At 39.8% G+C, this 25317-nt stretch overlaps 1 protein-coding gene across 1 annotated transcript; it reads right to left on the bottom strand.

Moving 5' to 3' along the window:
• Positions 1-556: 556 nt before the first annotated feature.
• Positions 557-1468, bottom strand: LOC118016270 (olfactory receptor 4C12-like). The gene has a single exon (XM_035013712.1). It carries the CDS (start codon positions 1466-1468, stop codon positions 557-559), a length of 912 nt encoding a protein of 303 aa, XP_034869603.1.
• Positions 1469-25317: the final 23849 nt, after the last annotated feature.

Below are 25317 nucleotides of genomic sequence, written 5' to 3'. Positions count from 1 at the left end.
AGGATACTACATTTTTGGCAAAGGTGGTGAGCTTGCATTACATGACTTATGAAGAATTGAGTTTCATGATGCTCATAGCATTTTCTATGAAAGATACTTCCCAGGAAATGCTTTAACCAAGTGATCTGTTAATAGACCAATGATGCAAACATAATCTATAGCATTATTGCTCAAAGTGTCTGCATACATCACCTGCTTAGAAACATCTGCATAATTTGTTTAAAATGCAAATATGCCAATCCAGGAACAGTCCCACTGAATTAGAATCTCTAGAGCCTGTATCCTGGAAATGTGCATTTTAATAAGAATTCCAATTGATTCTGAAAGTAATCAAAGTTTGAAAACTAAATGGGCAATAAATAAATCTAAATGGGATATTTTTAAATGATAAATAACTTCCTGCCTGGGCCTTTCCTCAGAGGACTTAAATACCAACATCAACATGCTTTTACATATAGTGTTCACTGGCCCTGAACCATAGAAATTATATTATTTTCTCTTTGCCATTCAAAAGATAAAGTCATTTTACACTGTTGTGATTATTTCTCCACTGAAGTCACCTTATGATCCAGAGCTTCTTTATAGCATTTTTCACCTCTGAATTTCTCAAGGTGTAGATTAAAGGGTTTAACATGGGAGTTATCATGGTATAAAACACAGCCACAGCTTTATCAATGGAAAAGGTGATCACTGGACGCAGATACACAAATACGCAGGGCACAAAAAATAAAATGACCACAGTGATGTGAGAGACACAGGTAGAGAGGGCTTTACGCCTCCCCTCCAAGCTATAGGTCCTTAGGGAATGCAAAATGACCACATAGGAGACCACCAAAAAGAGGAAGTTTAACAAACAGATGAACCCACTATTGGCAGCAACAAAGAGACCAAGGGTATGAATGTCCAAGCAGACAAGTTTCAACAAAGGGTTTAAGTCACACATGAAATGATCTATGACATTGGGGCCACAGAAGGGCAGCCAGATTATGAAGAAGATCTGAATGGTTGCATGGACAAAGGCTCCAGCCCAGGCCACTCCCACAAGGAGGCTACACACCTGTTGCCTCATGATGGCTGTGTAGTGCAAGGGTTTGCAGATGGCCACATAGCGGTCATAGGCCATCACTGTGAGAAGGATAATCTCAGCAGCACCAAAAAAATGCTCAGCAAAGACTTGAGTCATACATCCCCGAAAAGAGATTATTTTTCTCACAGTAAGAGAGTCAGCAAGCATTTTAGGGGTCATAGAGGAAGAACAACAGCCATCTATAAGGGATAAGTGAGACAGGAAGAAGTACATGGGGGTTTCCAGGGCCCTGTTGATGCTGATGGTGATCATGATGAGTAAGTTGCCTGCCAAGGTGACCAAGTAGACAATTAAAAACACAACAAATGAGAATTTCTGAAGTTCCACATTTTGAGTCAAGCCCAGGAGGATGAATTCCGTCACATTATTCATCTTGTCCATCAATTCAGTTCAGGTGACAAGTGACTTCCCTGAAAAGAAAGTCAAACTCATCCTCAATAATGACACCTTTGCCTAATGAATAAATATTCATGGAGTGCCTTAATTTTTCTAGTTTTACAGAAGGCAAAAACAAGCACAAGACCCTATCAACTGTTTCATTTTTTGTATTATTACAAGTGAGAATATAGGTGGTATTTTTTTGTTCTTTATAATTTCCTGATTTTGTTTTTTTGTTTTGTTTTGTTTTTAGAGAGAGAGAAAGAGAGAGAGCACAAGTTGGGGGGCAGGGCAGAGGGAGAGAGGGAAAGAGTGAATCTTAAGCACACTCCACAACCTGTGCAGGCTCAATCCCATGACCCTGAAATCATTACCTAAGCTGAAAACAAGAGTCAGAGGCTTAGCCAACTGAGCCACTCAGGCACCCCTTTTTTTAATTTTCTACAACAAAAATGTGTAACATTTAAAATCAGAAAAGAGGGCGCCTGGGTGGCTCAGTTGGTTAAGCGACTGCCTTCGGCTCAGGTCATGATCCTGGAGTCCCTGGATCGAGTCCCACATCGGGCTCCCTGCTTGGCAGGGAGTCTGCTTCTCCCTCTCCTGCTCCCCCCTCTTGTCCTCTCTCTCTCTCTCACTCTCTCTCTCAAATAAATAAATAAATAAATCTTTAAAATCAGAAAAGAAAAATACCATGCATCAATTTGGAAGAGCCAATCCATGATATAGCCGTACATGTGGCACATTCACATACACCCAAAGATTTATATATTTTACCTCTAAAATGTCTGGACATGTTTACCAGTGAAAAATCTAATTTGTTCTAATTGAGGTCATATGAAAAGACTCAAAGACATATAAAAATTCTTTCACAAGCCATACTGTTTCCTACTTTACTTGTCTGCTAGCTTCTCAGCTTCCTCAAGACTAAAAATGGTGTTGCTACCTCCTCCCAATCTCAGAGAAGGTGGGAAGTGGCCCTTAGGGCACCTGCCACATTGTCTCATACTCATCTCTTGTTCTTCAACAGGGTATGTCCTTGAAGGCAAATATGTGCCTTACCGAAATTGTAATCTTATTCATTTTTGTATTCCCAGTGATGGCCAAAAAGTAAATACTCATAAAACATTCACTGAGAGTGGGAGAAGAAAAAAATAAGCAAAAGAAGGAGGGAGAGAAATAAAGGAAAAAGAGCAAAGAGAAATGGGTTTAAAATCCAAAGCCTTAGGGCGCCTGGGTGGCTCAGTCGTTAAGCGTCTGCCTTCAGCTCAGGTCATGGTCCCGGGGTCCTGGGATCGAGTCCCGCATCGGGCTCCCTGCTTGGCAGGGAGTCTGCTTCTCCCTCTGACCCTCCTCCCTCTCCTGCTGTCTGTCCCTCATTCCCTCTCTCAAATAAATAAATAAAATCTTTAAAAAAAAATAATTTAAAAAAAAATAAAAAATAATAATAAAAAAGTCCAAATCCTATGAATTGTTCTCTTGATATTCCAAAGAACTAACATAAAGTTTCACTGTTTTAATTTTTATGTCCATGTAACTAAAGGTGTGTAGATGACTTCCCATAGAAAATATCGTCAGTCTATTGGGGCGCCTGGGTGGCTCAGTTGGTTGAGCGACTGCCTTCGGCTCAGGTCAGGATCCTGGAGTCCTGGGATCGAGCCCCGCATCGGGCTCCCTGCTCAGTGGGGAGTCGGCTTCTCCCTCTCCCACTCCCCCTGCTTGTGTTCCTGCTCTCGCTGTCTCTCTCTCTGTCGAATAAATAAATAAAATCTTAAAAAAAAAAAAAATCCAAAGACTTAGCTTGGAATCTGGGATGCACCCCTGATTAACTACATAACATCAATTTATTTGATCTGTGCTTCAATTTTTTCATCTGTTAAAGTAGGGACTAAATATATCTGTATTTAGGAGTGATGTGAAGATTAAATCATTTTAAATTTACTATTATTTTTTAAAAGATTTTACTTATTTATTTGACAGAGAGAGACACAGCGAGAGAGGGAACACAAGCAGGGGGAGTGGGAGAGGGAGAAGCAGGCTTCCCGCCGAGCAGGGAGCCTGATGTGGGGCTCGATCCCAGGACGCTGGGATCATGACCTGAGCCGAAGGCAGACGCTTAACCGCTGAGCCACCCAGGTGCTCCTAAATTTACTATCATTGTTAATATGATTTTACTGTTCTCATGGGAGTATCACCAAAGAAATCCCTCAAAATTGTCTCTGAACATCTTCAAAAGGCAAAGATTCTGAAAATGTAAGCTAAACAAGTGAGAAGAAACAGGAGAATAAGAAAAACAGTGATAAATGTCAAAAAGAAAGGTCATCAGATTTAAAAAAGAAAAATTTTAAAGCAAGTGATTAAAAAAATCTTTAATATAAATACTTAATTTTTATTTAATTTGCTTGCTTTGTGAGATTTGTTGTCTATTCATTAATTGATTTGCTGAAAACATATCCCAAACATAAAATAATATACTCCTTCCAAATTTGATTCTATGACCAAGTATGGATTTTTCCAGGAAACTAAATGTAAATTCTGTTCACTATTCAAATAAATGCTTTGTACAGTGCTGTGTTTTACTAGTTTTATAACCCTACTCAATTTTACATCCACAGTGATAGCAAATATTAGATATTAGAAAGCATTTAAGAGAGAGCAACAAAGGGGATGTAGAGACAGAAAGGGAGGAGAGGAGAAAAAGTAAAACCAAAAAAGGAGAAAAAAAGGCAAGAGGAGAAAAAAGGACACACTACAAAATCATCTAAGAAAGACTTAATAAGTGTATTGTAATATTTCCAACAAGTGCTGTCTTAAAGTCTGAACTTTTTATCAAACTCACTTGCTGATTATGGCCCTTAGGATCAACATCAGAGAAAAATGCTGACAAATCAAGAAGTCATAGGTTGTCCTTACACACAAACTGGTCAGAAAAAAAAGTTATTTTTGCCTAACACAGTGCTGAGGGTTGTAAACTACTGTCTTGTCAACAGTTGGTCCTCGGCAGACTCATCAATACTTAAACTCCATTAGGGTTTTCTTCAATTCAAGGTATATGAAACCAGAGTCTTGGTCATGTTAATTTATGTAAACTTACTGTTCAAAAAAAAAAAATCAAAGTGTTCCCAGCAAAGAAAATTCTGAAGTAAAATCAAAAAGAAGAAAACTGTGCTTTTCTTACATACCTATCCTCCCCATATCTCTGGGACTTCTCACCCTGGCCTGACCTGTTCAGATAATAAACAATCCCAGATAGCAGACACATTCACTTTGTATTTAAAAGGAATTTGGGTTGCAGGGAGCGGGGGAGATTTCTGCAGCTTAGCACATTTCTATTTCTATGAGATTCACAAAAATCTATAGGTTTTTAATTTTTTTCTGTAGAACTTGGTGTGAGAGACTTGATATAGACCCTAAGAACATGGCAGCCGTTTCTAGAGCCAAAAAAGCAAATCCAATTACCAAAACATCAGCAGTTGACTAAAAGTCTCTGGGATGAGGAATCTCTTGAAGCCAATTCTTCTGAGCCTTTTTTCAGAACATCCATGCTCAGTGCTGAGTTACAGACTTTGGTCCTCAGGATGCACCCACTTTCTCTCATCATTTCACTAGCTCCGCATGTCTAGCCACAGATGTAGTCAGGGAGAGGCACTGCCTTTGTGGTTCACTCTACCTCACAGTCCTGCTTCTCTACTCCTTCAGTTCTCACAAGAAAGAGATACCAGTTTTATTTAAGTAGTGACTCACCTCTATGCTATTTTCCCAAGGGAAGAGTAGTTACTTTTAGCAGCCCTTGCCAAAATGGCAGTGAAATGCTTCTCCCTTCCTACTATAGTCCCTCTGACCACAGAAGGACTTTTTTGACACGGGCTAGAATTGATCTACAGGAATAGGATAATTATCAGGGTACAGTTAGAACCTAGATTCTTCATTTCTTTTTTTTTCTCCAATGAATGCTCATGGAACATCTAAAATATACCAGGCACAGTGTTGTTCAATAATAATAATGACAGTAACTAACTACTGAGTGCTAAATGCCAGGCCCTGTATTAAACACATTACATGAGGTACCCTTTGTGATTGGCACTATTATTTTCATTATACAAATGAGGAAACTGAGGCACTATGAGTATAGGTAATTTACCCAAGATCAGAAGTGAATAGTGGTGGAACTAAAATTCATTTATTTATTTTTAAAGATTTATTTATTTATTTATTTTAGAGATACACAGAGAGAGAGAGTGAAAGAGAGAGAGGGCATGTGCAAGTGGATTAGAGGCAGAGAGAGAGAGAGAAAAAAAAAATCCTGAAGCAGACTCCCCACTCTCAATCCCAGGACCCCAAGATCATGACCTGAGCCAAAATCAAGAGTTGGAGGCTTAACTGACTGAGCCACCCATAAAACTAAAATTTAAATACATACCTGCCCTCACAGCCCAGATAGTGTCTCTGCCCTCATATGCAAGAATTCAACTATTAAAAAAAGAAGAGAGTGGTGAGCATTATAAAAAAGAACACAGTGCCGTAATGAGAACAAGCCTTAAACTGGGGTGGAGGTGGAATGTTCAGGGACAAAGTGATGTTGAAGTCGAAACCAAAAAAAAAAAAAAAATTTACCCATGGTTGAGATTAGATATATAGGAGAGGGGATTGAGCCAGACTATATCATTTGGTGAATGTGATCAATGAACAAGATCTCTGTGTGAGCCCACCAAAGCATTTGTGGTTCCATTCTGTTAGAGTTAAGTCCAATCAATTGTTCTTTTCCAATCGCATATTCCAGTTGACTATAAGCTTTCACTGTCACTATCAATTAGCTGAAAATTACTTGAGCAGAGAGTTAAAATACATCAAGCAACTGAAAAACCCCAGTTATAACTGGCTCATTTGAAAGAGGAGCAAAGATAACTTAAAGCACCTGGACCTCACATAAACACAGACCCAGCCTCCCATTTAAGCAGTGCCAAATGTTTTCTTACCTTGAAATAAGTTATTTACCTTTCTCAGACTTAACTTTTCTCATCTTCAAAAAAGGGACTAACAATACATGTTATTATTTTGAGGATTAAAGAGACATATGGGAATGAATAAATGAATGAATGACAGTCATATTTCTTTTTCTTCCTTTTTTTAAATTTAAATTCAATTAGCCAACTTATAGTACATCATTAGTTTCAGATGCAGTGTTCAATAATTTATCAGTTTCATATAACACCCACTACTCATCACATCACATGCCCTCCTTAATGCCTGCCCATCACCCAGTTACCCATTCCCCCACCCACCTCCCCTCCAACAACCCTCAGTTTGTTTCCTAGAGTTAAGAGTCTCTCATGTTTTTTCTCCCTCTCTGATGACTTCTCATTCTGTTTTCCCTCCCTTCCTCTATGGTCCTCTGCCCTGTTTCTTATATTCCACATATGAGTGAGACCATATGATACTAGTCTTTTTTTGATTGACTTATTTTGCTCAGCATAATATCCTCCAGTTCCATCCATGTCTGATGTAAATGGTAAATATTCATCCTTTCTGATGATGGAGTAATATTCCACTCCATATAGAACCACATCTTCTTTATCCATTCATCTGTCAATGGACATCTTGGCTCTCTCCACAGTTTGGCTATTGTAGACATTTGGCAGCCATATTTCTACTAAAAAAAAATCTCAAACTTGAGATGAAATTTTCACCAAAATTTTGAGAATCTGTTTTCAAGTGACTAAAGAAATCACCTTCTCAGACATTTTTTTTTCATTTTCATGAATTATTTCCCATCACAGAATAATTAATATGCTCACCCCCTCTCTCCTGAACCACTTGCTCTGCAGACCTCCGGTGCTCAAGTCTGAAGTACAAGTCTGTATCCTGAAGTACATTCTTTGGGCACAGGCAAAATTCTCCTGCTGGTGCTGATGCTTCACAGCTGATGTTGGTTGACAGATTTCTGGGTAGTTCCACATATTCAGTATTACTGACAGGCTGCTGTGAAGACTCTGGCACACAGCTCCAGATGTACACATGCCAACTATTGCTTGAGTATGTATCTAGCAGTTGAACCTAAGAATCAAGGTTATGGGGGGGCGCCTGGGTGGCTCAGTCGTTAAGCATCTGCCTTCGGCTCAGGTCGTGATCCCAGGGTCCTGGGATCGAGCCCCGCATCGGGCTCCCTGCTCCGCGGGAAGCCTGTTTCTCCCTCTCCCTCTCCCCCTGCTGTGGTCCTGCTCTCACTGTGTCTCTCTCTGTCAAATAAATAAATAAAATCTTTAAAAAAAAAAAAAGAATCAAGGTTATGGGAAGTTCAAGATTACTAGATATACCTAATTATTTTCCAAAGTAGTTGTATTAATATATACTTCCAGCAGCAATGTAAAATACATCCCATTGGTTCATATCCTATACATCACATGGTAGTCTCAAACTTCTTAATTTTTGCAAATTAAATGAATGTAGAATGTTACCTTATTGTGGGTTTCCTTGACATTTCCAAAATTACTAATAAGCTGATTATCACCCCACATGTTTATTCACCACATCTTTCTTTTGGTGAAATGCCTGTTAGTATCTTTGGCCCATTTTCCATTTGTCTCTATTTTCAATTTGTAGAAGCTCATTATGTATTGTAAGTAATAATTATTTGTAACTTCAATGTCTTGCAGATTTTTTTTATTCTTTGCATTCATTTTAAGGTTCTTCCATTAACAGCACTTCATAGTTTAAATATTGGTGTTTATATATCTGTTATTTATGAAAAAAAGGTTTTTATGTTTCCTTTAAACAAAAAATTTCACACCTCAAGGTTACAAAGATATTCACCTATATTTTCTTCTAAAATATTTGATGTTTGGCTATTGATATTAAATTCTAAAACTAACTGATGTTAACTATGAAATCTTTGTTAAGCCCGTCTTCATAGATATGGTCCAGTTTTCTTCTAGAAGACTTATAGTTTTTACTCTTATCTTTAGGTGTGTGACTCATCTCAAATTAATTTCTTATGTGATGTGACTTACAAGCTGAGGTTCATTATCATCCATATGAATATTTACTTATTCCAGCACCTTTTGGTGGAAAGACTTTTCTTTTCTCCATAACTGTTTTAACAATGTTTTGTGAAAAGCAAGTAACTCTGTGTGTGGTGGCTTATTTTCAGACTCTCTATTCTGTTCTATATATCTATATGTTTATCTTATGTTGGTTACTGTATCTTTATATGAAGTCTTGAAATCAGGTAGTGTAAACTTTCCAAAGTTCTTTCACATAATCTATTAGGTTTATTCCTAAGTATTTTCATTTTTATGTAATGTCAATAGTGTTTTTCAATTTAATTTTCCAATGTTTTTATTCTTGGTGCAGAGAACATATTTTCATATATTGACCTTTTATACAGCAATATGGCTACATTCACTTATGCAGTCATGATTTTTCTACATACAAAACCATAAACTTTGGAAATCCATAGTTTAATTCCTTTCCAAACTCTACCATTTTTTTATTCTTTATTGCAGTAAGACCTCCAGTCTTTACAAAAATAGTTTAGAAAGTCACTAAACCAACAAATAACTACACCTCACCAAAAAGCCTCCTTCATAAAGTCAGAACAATACAAGAATGTCTACCCTAAATACTTCTATTCAGCATTTCATTACAAGTTCCTACCATGGAAATTAGGTTTAGAAAATAATAATAAAAGGCATCCAAATTGAACAGAAATAAGTACAACTATCTGTATTTGCAAATGAGGGGAATGCAAATAAAAATCACAATAAAATACCACTTTACATCCTTTAAGTAGACATAATTTTTTCCAAAAAAAAGGAAATTAGTAAGTGTTGGCAAGGAAGGAGTAATTAGAAATCTGATACATTACTTGTAGGAATGTAAAATGATCTAGACGGGCACCTGGGTGGCTCAGTTGGCCTTTGGCTCAGGTCATGATCTCAGCGTCCTGGGATCAAGCCCCATGTCAGGCTCTCTGCCCAATGGAAGCCTGCTTCTCCCTCTCTCTGCTGCCACCCCTACTTGTACTCTCTCTTTCTGTGTCAAATAAATAAATTAAATATTTTTAAAATAGATTGAGGAGGATCAAGATGGCGGAGGAATAGGAGACCTGGATTTCCTCTGGTCCCATGTATTCAGCTGGATAGGGATCAAACCATTCTGAACACCTACGAACTCAACAGGAGATTGAAGAAAAGAATAGCAACAACTCTCTGAGCAGAAAAGAGATCACTTTCTGGAAGGTAGGACGTGTGGAGAAGTGAATCTGAGGTGATATATGGGAGGATAGATGGTGGGGGAGGGGGCCTCCATCTGCCACTTCTGGCAAGGGAAAGAGCAGCAGAGCACAAAATCACAACTTTTAGAAGTCGGCTCCGCTGAGGGATGTCACTCCAGTGGCTAAGTGGGGGGTGGAACCCTCGTGGGAAAGTGTGGTCTCAGGACCCTCGGGGTCATGGAAAGACTGGGGGTGCCTGAGTGCAGCAGAGTTCCCAGGTATTGGAGTGGGGAAGCCAGCTGCAGAAACAGAGCCGAGGCACGAGCTCTCAGCTTGGGGTTGCCATAAACCGTGATCTGTGGCACAGTCAGGCCAAGGCTCCTCCATCAGGGACCCAACAAGCAGCAGATCCGGGGAGACTCCCCTTCCTCCCCCAGGAGGAGCATGTCGGGAGCACACCACAGGGATCTGCTGGGTTTGGAGACTCCGTACGGGGTTGGGTGCGAGATAGAAATGCTCGGTCACAGGCCGGGTGAGCATGGAGTGCGGCTGGAGACCAGGGAGACAGGAGTGATTGCTTTTCTCTGGGGGCTCACTGAGGAGTGGGGCCCTGAGTTCTCGGCCCCTCTGGGATGGAGACTGGGAGGCCGCCATTTTGACTCTCATCCTCCAAAGCTATACGGGAAGCTTGCAAGGAACAAAAGCTCCTGAGAGCAAACCCAAGCAGATTACTTAGCCCGGACCAGGCAAGGGCGGGGCAATTCCGCCTCCGGCAAAGACATTTGGAAACCATGGCAACAGGCGCCTGCCCCAGAAGATCAGCAAGACAGCCAGCCAAGACCAAGTTTAACAATCAATGAGAACGGCAGAACTCCAGCGCTAGGGGAATACTGCACATAGAATCCATGGCTTTTTTACCATGATTCTTTAGTCTTTCAAAGATAATTTTTTTTTAACTGTCCTTTTTCTTTTTTTTTTTTTGAATTTTTCTTTTTCCCTTTTTCAACCAACATTTTATCAATCCCTTTTTTAAAAAACATTTTTATTTTTCATTTTTAGAGTCATATTCTATCCCTTCATAGTAGTTACCCTTATTTTTGGCATATATATATAAGTTGTTCTCTCTTTAAAATTTTGAGATACAGTTTCTTCTAACAGATCAAAATACACCCTAAATCTCTAGTGTATGGCTTTGTTCTAGTCTCCTGCCTGATCACATTCTCTCCCTTTTTTTCTTTTTTTTTAATCCTCTTCTTTCTTTTTTCAAACAACTTCTTATCTTATCAATTCCTTTTATAAAATTTTTTGTAGTTTTCATTTTTACAATCATATCCCATCCCTTCATCATATTAACACTTATTTTTGTACATATATAAGTTTTTCTTTCTTTAAAATTTGGGGAAGCATGTTCTTCTAACAGACCAAAATACACCCAAAATCTAGTGTGTGGCATTGATCTATGCACCAGCCTCATCATATTTGATCATATTCTGTTTTTTGTTTTGTTTGTTCTGTTTTTGTCTTTTTCTTTTTTCTTTCTTTCCCTTTCTTTTATCCTGGTTTCAGGTCTTTTCTGATTTATTTAGAGTATATTTTTTAGGGACGTATTTACCCTGTTAGCATTTTGTTATCTCATTCATCTATTCTCCTATGGACAAAATGACAAGATGGAAAAAATCACCACAACAAAAAGAACAAGAGGCAGTACCAATTGCCAGGGACCTACTCAATACGGACATTAGTACGATGTTGGAACTAGAGTTCAGAATGATGATTTTAAAGATACAATATGGGCTTGAAAAAAGTATGGAAGTTATTAGAGAAACCCTTTCTGGAGAAATAAAAGAACTAAAATCTAACCAAGTCAAAATCAAAAAGGCTATTAATGAGGTGTAATCAAAAATGGAGGCTCTAACTGCTAGGATAAATGAGGCAGAAGAGAGAGTTAGTAATATAGAAGACCAAATGATGGAAAATAAAGAAGCTGAGAAAAAGAGAGATAAACAACTACTGGATCACGAGGGCAGAATTTGAGAGAAAAGCAATACCATAAGATGAAACAACATTAGAATAATTGGGATACCAGAAGAAGAAGAAAAAGAGAGGGAGGCAGAAGGTATATGGAGCCAATATAGCAGAGAACTTCCCTAATTTGGGGAAGGAAACAGGCATCAAAATCCAGGAGGCACAGAGAACCCCTCTCAAAATCAATAAAAATAGGTCAACACCCCAACATCAAAAAGTAAAACTGACGAGTCTCAGAGACAAAGAGAAAATCCTGAAAGCAGCTCAGGACAAGAGATCTGTAACCTACAATGGTAGAAACATTCAAATGGTAACAGACCTATCCACAGAGACCTGGCAGGCCAGAAAGGACTGGCAGGATATATTCAGAGCACTAAATGAGAAAAATATGCAGCCAAGAATACTACATCCACCTAGGCTGTCAATGAAAAAAAGAGAAATAAAAAGCTTCCAGGACAAACAAAAACTAAAGGAATTTGCAAACACAAAACCAGCCCTACAAGAAATATTGAAAGGGGTCCTCTAAGCAAAGAGAGACCCTAAAAGCAACATAGACCAGAAAGGATCACAGACAATACACAGTAACAGTCACCTTACAGGCAATACAATGGCACTAAATCCATATCTTTCAATAGTTACCCTGAATGTAAATGGGCTAAATGCCCCAATCAAAAGACACAGGCTATCAGATTGGATAAAAAAACAAGACCCATCGATATGCTGTCTGCAAGAGACTCATTTTAGAGACAAAGACACCTCCAGATTGAAAGTGAGGGGATGGAAAACCATTTACCATGCTAATGGACACCAAAAGAAAGCTGGGGTGGCAATCCTTATATCAGACAAATTAGATTTTAAACCAGACTGTAATAAGAGATGAGGAAGGACCTATAGCCTACTTAAAGGGTCTATCCAACAAGAAGATCTAACAATTGTAAATATCTATGCCCCTAACATGGGAGCAGCCAATTACATAAGCCATTTAATAACAAAAGCAAAGAAACACATTGACAACAATATAATAATAGTGGGGGACTTTAATATCCCCCTCACTGAAATGGACAGATCATCTAAGCAAAAGATCAACAAGGAAATAAAGACTTTAAATGACACACTGGACCAGATGGACTTCACAGATATATTCAGAACATTTCATCCCAAAGCAACAGAATACACATTCTTCTCTAGTGCCCATGGAACATTCTCCAGAATAGATCACATCCTAGGTCATAAATCAGGTCTCAACCGGTACCAAAAGACTGGGATCATTCCCTGCATATTTTCAGGCCACAATGCTTTGAAACTAGAACTCAGTCACAAGAGGAAAGTCAGAAAGAACTCAAATATGGAGGCTAAAGAGCATCCTACTAAAGAATGGATGGGTCAACCAGGAAATTAAAGAAGAATTTAAAAAATTCATGGAACCAAATGAAAATGAAAACACAACTGTTCAAAATCTTTGGGATACAGCAAAGGCAGTCCTAAGAGGAAAGTATATAGCAATACAAGCCTTTCTCAAGAAACAAGAAAGGTCTTAAATACACAACCTAACCCTACACCTAAAGGAGCTGGAGAAAGAACAGCAAATAAAGCCTAAACCCAGCAGGAGAAGAGAAATAATGAAGATCAGAGCAGAAATCAATGAAATAAAAACTAAAAGAACAGTAGAACAGATCAATGAAACTAGGAGCTGGTTCTTTGAAAGAATTAACAAGATTGATAAACCCCTGGCCAGACTTATCAAAAAGAAAAGAGAAATGACCCAAATCAACAAAATCATGAATGAAAGGGGAGAGATCACAACCAACACCAAAGAAATACAAACAATTATAAGAACATATTATGAGCAACTATATGCCAGAAAATTAGATATCCTGGAAGGAATGGATACATTCCTAGAGATGTATCAACTACCAAAACTGAACCAGGAAGAAATAGAAAACCTGAACAGACCTATAACCACTAAGGAAATTGAAGCAGTCATCAAAAATCTCCCAACAAACAAAAGCCCAGGGCCAGATGGCTTCCCAAGGGAATTCTACCAAACATTTAAAGAAGAATTAATACCTATTCTTCTGAAAGTGTTCCAAAAAATAGAAATGGAAGGAAAACTTCCAAACTCGTTTTATGATGCCACCATTACCTTGATCCCAAAACCAGACAAAGACCCCCTCAAAAAGGAGAATTACAGACAATATCCCTGATGAACATGGATGCAAAAATTCTCACCAAAATACTAGCCAATAGGATCCAAAAGGATTATTCACCACAACCAAGTGGGATTTATCCCTGTGCTGCAAGGTTGGTTCAACATCCACAAATCAATCAATGTGATATAATACAGTAATCAAAGAAAGAACAAGAACCATATGATCCTCTCAATAAATGCAGAAAAGGCATTTGACAAAGTACAGCATCCTTTCTTGATCAAAACTCTTCAGAGTATAGGGATATAGGGTACATACCTCAATATCATAAAAGCCATCTATGAAAAACTCACAGCGAATATCATTTTCAATGGGGAAAACTGAGAGCTTTCCCCCTAAGGTCAGGAATGCGGCTGGGATGTCCACTATCACCACTGCTATTCAACATAGTATTAGAAGTCCTAGCCACAGCAATCAGACAACAAAAAGAAATAAAAGGCATCCGAATCGGCAAAGAAGAAGTCAAACTCTCAGTCTTTGCAGATGATATGATACCTTATGTGGAAAACCCAAAAGATTCCACCCCAAAACTGCTAGAACGCATACAGGAATTCAGTAAAGTGGCAGGATATAAAATCAATGCACAGAAATCAGTGGCATTCCTATACACCAACAACAAGACAGAAGAAAGAGAAATTAAGGAGTCGATCCCATTTACAATTGCATCCAAAACCATAAGATACCCAGGAATAAATCTAACCAAAGAGGCAAAAGATCTGTACTCAGAAAACTATAAAATACTCATGAAAGAAATTGAGGAAGACATAAAGAAATGGAAAAATGTTCCATGCTCATGGATTGGAAGAACAAATATTGTGAAGATGTCAATGCTACCTAGAGCAATCTACACATTCAATGTAATCCCCATCAAAATACCATCCACTTTTTTCAAAGAAATGGAACAAATCATCCTAAAATTTGTATGGACCCAGAAAAGACCTCGAATAGCCACAGGAATGTTGAAAAAGAAAAGCAAAGCTGGTGGCATCACAATTCCAGACTTCCAGCTCTATTACAAAGCTGTCATCATCAAGACAGTAGGGTACTGGCACAAAAACAGACACATAGGTCAATGGAACAGAATAGAGAGCCCAGAAATGGACCCTCAACTCTATGGTCAACTCATCTTCCACAAAGCAGGAAAGAATGTCCAATAGAAAAAAGACAGTCTCTTCAACAAATGGTGTTGGGAAAATTGGATAGCCACATGCAGAAGAATGAAACTGGACCATTTCCTTACACCACACACAAAAATAGACTCCAAATAGTTGAAAGACCTCAATGTGAGACAGGAGTCCATCAAAATCCTAAAGGAGAACACAGGCAGCAACCTCTTTGACCTCAGCCGAAGCAACTTCTTCCTAGAAACATTGCCAAAGGCAAGGGAAGCAAGGGCAAAAATGAACTATTGGGACTTCATCAAGATAAAAAGCTTTTGCACAGCAAAAGAAATAGTCAACAAAACCAAAAGACAACCGACAGAATGGGAGAAGATATTTGCAAATGACATATCAGATAAAGGGTAGTATCCAAAATCTATAAAGAACTTATCAAACTCAACACCCAAAGAACAAAGAATCCAATCAAGAAATGGGCAAAAGACAAGAACAGACATTTTTCCAAAGAAGACATCCAAATGGCCAACAGACACATAAAAAAGTGCTCACCATCACTCGGCATCAGGGAAATCCAAATCAAAACCTCAATGAGATACCACCTCACACCAGTCAGAATGGCTAAAATTAACAAGTCAGGAAATGACAGATATTGGCAGGGATGCGGAGAAAGAGGAACCCTCCTACACTGTTGGTGGGAATGCAAGCTGGTGCAGCCACTCTGGAAAACAGTGTGGAGGTTCCTCAAAAAGTTGAACATAGAACTACCATATGATCCAGCAATTTTACTACTGGGTATTTACCCCAAAGATACAAATGTAGGGATCCGAAGGGGTACATGCACCCCAATGTTTATAGCAGCAATGTCCACAATAGCCAAACTGTGTAAAGAACCAAGATGTCCATCGACAGATGAATGGATAAAGAAGAAGTGGTATATATATACAATGGAATATTATGCAGCCATCAAAAGGAATAAGATCTTGCCATTTGCAACGACGTGGATTGAACTGGAGGGTATTATGCTGAGCGAAATAAATCAAACAGAGAAAGACACGTATCATATGACCTCACTGATACGAGGAATTCTTAATCTCAGGAAACAAATTGAGGGTTGCTGGAGTGGTGGGGGGTGGGACGGATGGGGTGGCTGGGTGATAGACATTGTGGAGGGTATGTGCTATGGTGAGTGCTGTGAATTGTGTAAGACTGTTGAATCACAGACCTGTACCTCTGAAACAAATAATATATTATATGTTAAAAAAAGGAAGAAGATAGCAGGAAGGGAAGAATGAAGGGGGGGATATCAGAGGGGGAGACGAACCATGAGAGACTATGGACTCTGAGAAACAAACTGAGGGTTCTAGAGGGGAGGGGGGTGGGGTGTTGGGTTAGCCTGGTAATGGGTATTAAAGAGGGCATGTACTGCATGGAGCACTGGGTGTTATACGCAACAATGAATCATGGAACACTACATCAAAAACTAAGGATGTAATGTATGGTGATTAACATATAATAAAATTTTTTTAAAAAGAAAAAATAAATAAATAAATACAAGATGTTTTATGTAAACTTCATGGTAACCACAAGCAAAAAGCTGTAATGAATACACAAAAGATAAAGAGAAAGGAATCTAAGCACACCACTACAGAAAATCATCACAAAAAAGGAGCAAGTCAAAAAGAAAGGTGCAAAATAATTACAAAGAGCCAGGAAACAACAAAATGGCAATAGTTAGTCCATACCTATCGATAATTACTCTAAATATAAATGGACTAAGTTATCCAATCAAAGACACAGAGTGGCTGAATGGATTAAAAAACAAAACCCAACTATAAGCTGCTTACAAAATTCTCCCTTCAGCTTTAATAACACACACAGACCTAAAGTGGAGAGATGGAAAAAATATTCCATGCAAATGGAAACCAAAAGAAAGCAGGGGTAGCTATACTTATATAAATAAAATAGACTTTAAGCAAAAGACTATAATAAAAAACAAAGAATGTCATTATATAATGATAAAGAAGTCAATCCAATGAGAGTATACAACATTTGTAAATACCTATGCACCCAACATAGAAGGATCTAAATATATAAAGCAAATATTAAAAGACCTGAAGGGTGAAATAGACAGCAATAAAATAATAGTAGGGGACTTCAGTACCCCACTTTCATCAATGGATAGATCATCAAGACATAGAATAAATTAGAAAACACTGGAGTTAAACTACATGTTAGACCATCAGCACATAACACACATTTACAGGACATTCCATCCAACAGCAAAAGAATACACATTCTTCTCGTGGACACACAGAATGTTCCCCAGGACAGATCATATGGGAGACCACAAAATAAGCCTTAAATCTGAGAAGACTGAAATCATATCAAGCATCTTTTTTAACCACAGTGGTATGAAACTAGAAACTAATTACAAGAAGAGAACTGAAAAATTCACAAATATATGGAGATTAAACAATATGCTACTGAACAACCAATGGGTCAAAGAAGAAATTAAAAAGAGAAATTTAAAAAATATCTTTGAGACAACAAAACAGAAACACAAATACCAAAATGTATGGGATGTAGAAAAGCACCTCTTTTTTTTTATTTTGTTATGTTAATCACCATACATCATTAGTTTTTGATGTAGTGTTCCATGATTCATTGTTTGCATATTACACCCAGTGCTCCATTCAGTACGTGGCCTCCTTAATACCCATCACCAGGCTAACCCATCCCCCCACCCTCCTCCCCTCTAGAACTCTGTTTGTTTCTCAGAGTCCATAAACTGTCATGGTTCTTCTCCCCCTCTTCATTTTTCCCATCCTGCTATCTTTTTTTTTTTCCAACAGAGTTCATAGTGATAAATATCTACATTAATAGAATGATCTCACATAAACAACCTCAGAAAACTAGAAAAAGAAGAACAAACAACACCCAAAATTAGTAGAAAGAAAGAAGTAACAAAGATCAGAGCAGAAACAAGTGAAATAGATACTTAAAAAACAATAGGAAAGATCAATGAAACTAAGAAGTAGTTTTCTGAAAACACAAATAGACAAACCTTTAGCAAGACTTAGGAAGAAAAAAAAGACAGGACTCAAATAAAAAATTAGAAATGACAAATGATGCCACACAAATACAATGGATTATCAGAGACTACTATGAAAAATACATGACAACAAATTCGACAATCTAAAAGTAATGGATAAATTCCTAGAAACATACAACCTTCCAAGACTGAATCATGAAGAAATAGAAAATCTGAACAAACTAATTACTAGTAAGGAGATTGAATCAGTAATCAAAAACCTCCCAACAAAGAAACAACTTAAGTATCCATCAATGGTTGAATGGATAAGGAAGACGTGGCATATAAATACACAATGGGATATTATTCACTCATAAGAAGGAAAGGAATCCTGCCATTTGCAACAACATGGGTAGACCTTGAGGCATTATGCCAAATAATTCAAATAAATACTGCATGGTATCACTTATATGTGGAATCTAAAGAAAAAAAGTTAAGTCAAACTCATGGAAACAGCAGAAAAGTGATTGCCAAGAGCTGGCATGGCGGAATTAGGGATAGGCTGAGAAAAAGGAACAAACTTTCAGCTACAAGATGAATAAGGTCAGAGGATCTGATGTAAAACGTGGTGACTATAGTTGATAACACTGTATTGTATTATTGAAATTAGCTAAGAAAGTAGAACTTAAATGTTCTCACACACCACCACCCCCAACTATGTGAGGTTGTGAGGTGATGGATGTATCAATAACTACACGGGGGAACCCTTTCACAATGAATATATATACATATATATCAAATCACTATAATGTACAGTTTAAATATCTTACAATTTTATTTGTCAATTATACCTCAGTAAATCTGAAAAAAAAAATTTTTTTAAGAAAAAAAATGAAGGGTGCCGTGGACTGAATTGTCCCCCAGAAATTCATATGGTTGAAGCCCTAATCTTCATTGTGATGTGATGGTATTTGGAGATGGGGCCTTTGGAAGGCAATTAGGGTTAGATGAGGTCATGAGGGTAGGGTCCTCTCGATGGGATTAGCAGCCTTCTAAGAAAAGGAAGAGAGAGAGAACACTGTGTCCCCCACACATACTCCCTGCACCATGTGAGGACACAGCAGAAGGCAGCTCTGCAAGGCAGGAAGAGAGCCCTCACCAGGACACCAGATCCACCGGCACCTTGATTTTGTACTTCTGGCCTCCGGAACTATGAAAACTAAACTCATGTTGTTTAAGCCATTCAGTATGGTATTTGTTACAGCAGCCTGTATACTGATATTGAAAGAACTTCAAAATATATCAAGTAAAAAACGACGACGAAAACAAAAAGTGTGCAAACATCATAGTATAGATGTAAAAATGATAACAATAGCTTGTTCAAATCCATGTATTCTCAGTTGTTTCCATTAACTCTCTACAACTTGGATATCAGCCTCTCTGCATTTAGCAGGAAAAGTTCTCTGCTGCTATAATCATCATCAAGGGAAGAAAAAGAGCCAATTAGTTTTCCGTTCTGTGCAATCAATGATCAGTGCCCACTTTCTGTGGCCCATGCCCAGTTTTATGGCATGATGCCTTTGGCAACTAATTATACTCTAAGGAGCCGAGGCAAAGAGTGAGGAAAAGTTTGCAAAGAAGCAAATTAATGTCATCCCTCAGGGGGTTTTCAGAGCTGAGTATTCTTTTACCTCTTTGAGATCCCCAGGAGCTGTAGGTAAGTGATTAAAGGCATGATTGGAGGCTGTGAGAATGCTGATGATCCAGCGCTTACAGCTCCAGACTCCTCCTGTAACCATACTGTGCACCCAAACCAGGACTCAACACCGCCCAGCACCTCTGTTAGATCCACAAAACAAGACATTTAGAAGTAGCTGGGTTGCCATGCCAATGCAGGAGCGCAGAGGCCATTTCTTTCCCATCTACTCCTTCCCCAAACAGGTGTCTCTGGAAGGGTGGAGGATACCACCATTTATGGAATCCCTGCCAGGTGCCAGGCACTGTGCTAAGCACTTTATCCATTGGCTTGACCAATACGGCACAGAACATCGGTGCTCAGGGATACCCTCAGTTCTCCTCCACCTCCTGGGTACACAGCTAAATGCTATTTCCCTGTCAGTGGGATGCAGGTGAAAGTGATATATGTCATTTCCACACTTGGCCCATAAAAACCCCCCACACAGTGTCTTCCACTTTCTCTTCCTCATCTGCCAGATAGAAGGTGACACTCTGACCTTAAGAGGTTTGGGTTAAAGGGGATGGAACCTGTACCAGCCTGGGTCTTTGAATGGGACCAGACACATTAAACTGTGGCATGGCTACTAAGCCACTGAGATCTGGGCCTTGTTTGTTACAACAGCAGTTAGTTTACCCAAGTCATACAATCTATTTCACCATCTCGAAAACACAAATTAAATCACATCTTTTACTTATCCAACTAATGGCTCAAGGCACACTTACCTTGTTAACAGAAGTCCACTATCTCCCACATAATGCTGAACCCCATCTCCATCCCAAATTGTCCAAGAACTTCTGAGGAACTCCCAGCCCAAAGGACTCCTGTTGCCAAAGACCATGTGGGAAGAGAGGAATTAAAAATCTGACTAGGCACAGTCTTTGGTCATTGCCATGTAATTGGTCCTGTGTAATCTGATGGATATGGGTCTACTGCCCAGGTCTAGACCTCTGTCATGTCATGGTCACACTCCATATGTGAGCCTCAAGGTCATAGTTCTGTTTGTCCACTCTCACACGCTCAGCTATTGCTCCCCCAAAACACAACAGTCCAGTATGGCTGGATCCAGAGGAGTTTCCAGCCCCAGGGACATGCTGTACCAAATCAAGCCTCCCACACAAACCCTGGTGCTGAACCTATAATCACCAACACTGGTCCCTCTTTCCCTCATGGAGGGCTCCCTTTTGAGGCTTTTAATATTCATTTATGCTGATGGATCATGGTCAATGTTACCACAAACCAGCAAAATAGGTTTCCTTCATTGCAAATCTTAGAGACCAAAAGTTGGGGGTTTTGGCCCTTCCTTCCCAGAAAGCCCCTTGCTCTGTATGAAAATTGTGCATACCGAGGGGAGGCACTTTTTACTCCACCTCAGGAAAAACATCATAATAATAGGTCCCCACACTTACTATATCTGCTTTACTAAGCAGGGCGCTCAATTAACTTCTCAGAATAAAGACATCTACTCCAAAGAAACTTCCTGCTTCTGCCTATATAAAGAAGCAGCTACCAGTTAATCTTGAATTTTGTACACAGAATCTCATTTAAAGCTATGAGTAAATGCTGTCATGTGACACAGCATTATGAGTAAATGCTATTTTTTTTTAAAGATTTTTATTTATTTTTTAGAGAGCGAGAGAGAAACAGCATGAGAGGGGCAAGGGTCAGAGGGAGAAGCAGGCTCCCCGCTGAGCCGGGAGCCCGATGCGGCACTCGATCCCAGGACCCTGGGATCATGACCTGAGCCGAAGGCAGACGCTTAACCATCTGAGCCACCCAGGTGCCCGAGTAAATGCTATTATTCTCACAAAGAACTAGAGGTTCAAAGAAGGGAAGTGGCTTGTCTGCAGGATCACAGCTAGTAGGTGGTCAGCTAGGCCCCAAATCGTGTTTATCTGACTCCAAAGCTTAAAGCAGTTTCTGAGGATCGGGAACCTGGGAGTGGCTTAGGGGGATGGTCTGGCTCAAGGTCTCCCAGGAGGCTACAGTCAGGCTGTAAGCCCGGGCTGCAACCATCTGAAAGCTTGACTGCCTCTGGACACCCTGCTTCCAGACCACCTGCCTGTTGGCAAGAGGTTCAGCTCCTCACCATGTGAGCCTGTCATAGGGTTGCTCCTGAGAGAACAAGAGAAGCAGCAGAGACGTTTATGACCTAATCGGAGAAGCAACATACCGTCACTTCTGCTGCATTCTACTGGTCACACAGACCAACCCTGGTACAACGCAGAAGGGGCCCACAGCAGTGTGGGTCCCAGAGAGCAACCGTCATTGGGGGCCATCTTGGTTGGAGACCACGCGGGATTCTTTCCACTCTTTTTCTTATCTAAATTTCCTAAATTTTTTTTAAGTGAAGATTTTATTTATTTGTCAGAGAGAAAGAGAGCACAAGCAGGGGGAGGGGAGGAGGGAGAAGCAGACTCCCCGCCGAGCAAGGAGCCTGATGCGGGACTCGATCCCAGGACGCTGGAATCATGACCTGAGCCGAAGGCAGATGCTGAGCCACCCAGGGGCCCCTAAATTTCCTGATTTTTTACCATGAACATACTGTATACTAAATGATAAAGAAAAAAGCTACCGATTGCTGGCAAGGATACTCTTCAACCCTGTTGTTGATTTTTTTTTCTAGTGATTATTTTTTTTAATTTTATTCTTATGTTAATCCCCATACATTACATCATTAGTTTTAGATGAAGTGTTCCATGATTCATTGTTTGTGCACAACACCCAGTGCTCCATGCAGAATGTGCCCTCCTCAATACCCACCACCAGGCTAACCCATCCTCCCACCCCCTCCCCTCTAGAACCCTCAGTTTGTTTTCCAGAGCCCATCGTCTCTCATGGTTCGTCTACCCCTCCAATTTCCCCCCCTTCATTCTTCCCCTCCCGCTACCTTCTTCTTCTTTTTTTTTTTCTTAACATATATTGCATTATTTGTTTCAGAGGTACAGATCTGAGATTCAACAGTCTTGCACAATTCACAGCGCTTACCAGAGCACACACCCTCCCCAGTGTCCATCACCCAGTCACCCCATCCCTCCCACCCCACCCCCCACTCCAACAACACTCAGTTTGTTTCCTGCGATTAAGAATTCCTCATATCAGTGAGATCATATGATACATGTCTTTCTCTGTTTGCCTGTTGTTGATTTTTAAGCACTCCCTCTCTGCCTTCTAGTTCCTTTTCCAGTCCTATTTTCCTCTATCGCCTTCCCAACGGTGTAACCAAGGATTGCTTCTTCGGCACCATCTAGTGGCCACATTCGAAATGGCTGCCCCTGCCAACGTTATTCAACTTTAGGATCCGAGGGTCTACCTGCCTTCAGGAAAAGTGACTTTGATACCTCGTAAAGCCTAGGATCTCATGTTTTTCCTCAGAAGTCCCAGAGATCTTCCAGTACAGTCCCAAAGGGAGCTGTGAAACCCCAGAAGGGACAGATGGGCTGTGAGAACTTTTGAGAGCAGGGATTAAACCTGTCTCCTCCTTCTACTCCCCAGATGCCAACTAGCCCTCCACCTTGGCAGACCAACATTCAGCCAGGAGCACAAAGGTCCCTTGTTTCCTCCAGCTTTACAGCTCAGAACCTAACTTCCAAAAACTTAACTTTCTCTTTTAACAAACTGCTAGCAGCTGGAGGTAGGTGCTCAAAAAACAGCCCTGGGCTCACACTCATTTTAGAGAACTTTGTAAAACTTGACAAATATATTTTAAAATATGCTATAACTTATTTTTCTCATCAAGGAGAAAAGAATATTAGGTTTCAATTACTTGAGTAGTCATTGAGAGAAATTAGAAAAGTTAGGCAAGTAAAAATAAAAATAAAACCACTCATAATCCCACCATTACATTATTCTGGAGTTGTCTTTCTTCTATGCATTTATCTACTTTTTAAATGGGATTATTCCCTACTTACGGTTCTATAAATTGCTTTTCTCAAAGTTTACATGTTAGAAGAGCACAGGTTTCTGATGTTTATTTCCAATGATACCTCAGTTTCTTGGCTATACCTGAGTAATCTTTACCAAACTAAGTGCTAGAAGCAGAAAACACTTAAATGTGGGACCATTTTTGCATTTTAGCCTGGTTTTTTAAAAAGTCGGGGACAGAATATGAAGGTTTCTTGCATCCTCCTGCTCACCTAGACCAACAGGGTATGCAGAAACGTTTTGGGACAACTTTGGACTGAACCAAGGCATGAAGACTATGGATGCATTGCCCCACCCAGTGTTGTCTCCAAGCAGAAAGCCTAGGAGGGCTGACTCTATCATAATCTTTAGTGAAGGCCTCTAGAATAGAGCTGTAGGCAAATCCTGACTGTTTACTCTGGTGTGATAGATACCTCCGGGTTCTGTTTATAAATGCCTGGTTAAGAAATGGACCATTTTGGGCTCCTGGGTGGCTCAGTCATTAAGCATCTGCCTTCAGCTCAGGTCATGATCCCAGGGTCCTGGGATCGAGCCCCACATTGGGCTCCCTGCTCAGCGGGAAGCCTGATTCTCCCTTTCCCGCTCCCCCTGCTTGTGTTCACTCTCTCGCTGTCTCTCTCTCTGTCAAATAAATAAATAAAATCTAAAAAAAAAAGGATATTTTAAGGTGATGGGTACTAAGGAGTGCACTTGTGATGAGCAAGGGTGATGTATGGATTACTATATTGTACACTTGAAACTAACATAACACTGTATGTTAACTAACTGGAATTGCCATGAGAGACTATGGACTCTGAGAAACTGAGAGTTCTAGAGGGGAGGGGGGTGGGGGGATAGGTTAGCCTGGTGAGGGGTATTAAAGAGGGCACGTATTGGATGGAGCACTGGGTGTTATATACAAACAATGAATCATGGATCACTACATCAAAAACTAATGATGTATGGTGATATGGTGATTAACATAATAAAATTTTTAAAAAATTAAAACTTAAGAAAAAAAAAGAAATTGACTATTTTAAACGAAATCATCTACTCTTGAAAGAGATGACTAAGAACCAAGCCTGGAAGTTGACTCAAATCCCAGCTCCACCATTTACTAGCTGCGAGGCTGTTTTCGTTATTGCCACAAAAATGCTATATAATAGGAGCGCCTGGGCGTCTCAGTCGGTTAAGCGTCCAACTCTTGATTTCGACTCAGTTGTGATCTCCAGGTCCTGGAATCGAGCCCCGCGTCGGGCCCTGAGCTCAGCACAGAGTCCTTCTCCCTCTGCTCCTCCCCCCACGCTCTCTTTCCCTCTCTCTCTCTCAAATAAATAAATAAAATCTTTTTTTTAAATGCTACATCACAAATGATCCCGAAGTCAAAGAGTCTCATGGAGTAAATCGTTCTCATGGATGTGTAGGCCAGCTATGGACCATGGAACATAGGCAGGGCTGGACCAGGTGTCTCTGCTCCCAGGTGGAGCCCCGGTGGGCTTGGCTAGGGCAGCGCTGCTTCTCACGTATTCATTCCAGGGCTCAGGTTTACAGGGCAGCACCTGCCCAGGGGAGGTTCTTTCCATAGCAATGGTTGAAGTACCAGAGAGTGAACAAAATCAAGTGA

Source organism: Mirounga leonina, unplaced genomic scaffold (assembly GCF_011800145.1).
Source record: "Mirounga leonina isolate KUSES-001 unplaced genomic scaffold, KU_Mleo_1.0 Mir_166, whole genome shotgun sequence".
Classification (NCBI taxonomy): Eukaryota; Metazoa; Chordata; class Mammalia; order Carnivora; family Phocidae; genus Mirounga; species Mirounga leonina.
This window is presented reverse-complemented; position numbering and strand designations above follow the sequence as displayed.

Excerpts from the sequence above, each read along its gene's own strand:
- LOC118016270 (XM_035013712.1), bottom strand. The coding sequence starts at position 1,468 with ATGGACAAGATGAATAATGTGACGGAATTCATCCTCCTGGGCTTGACT.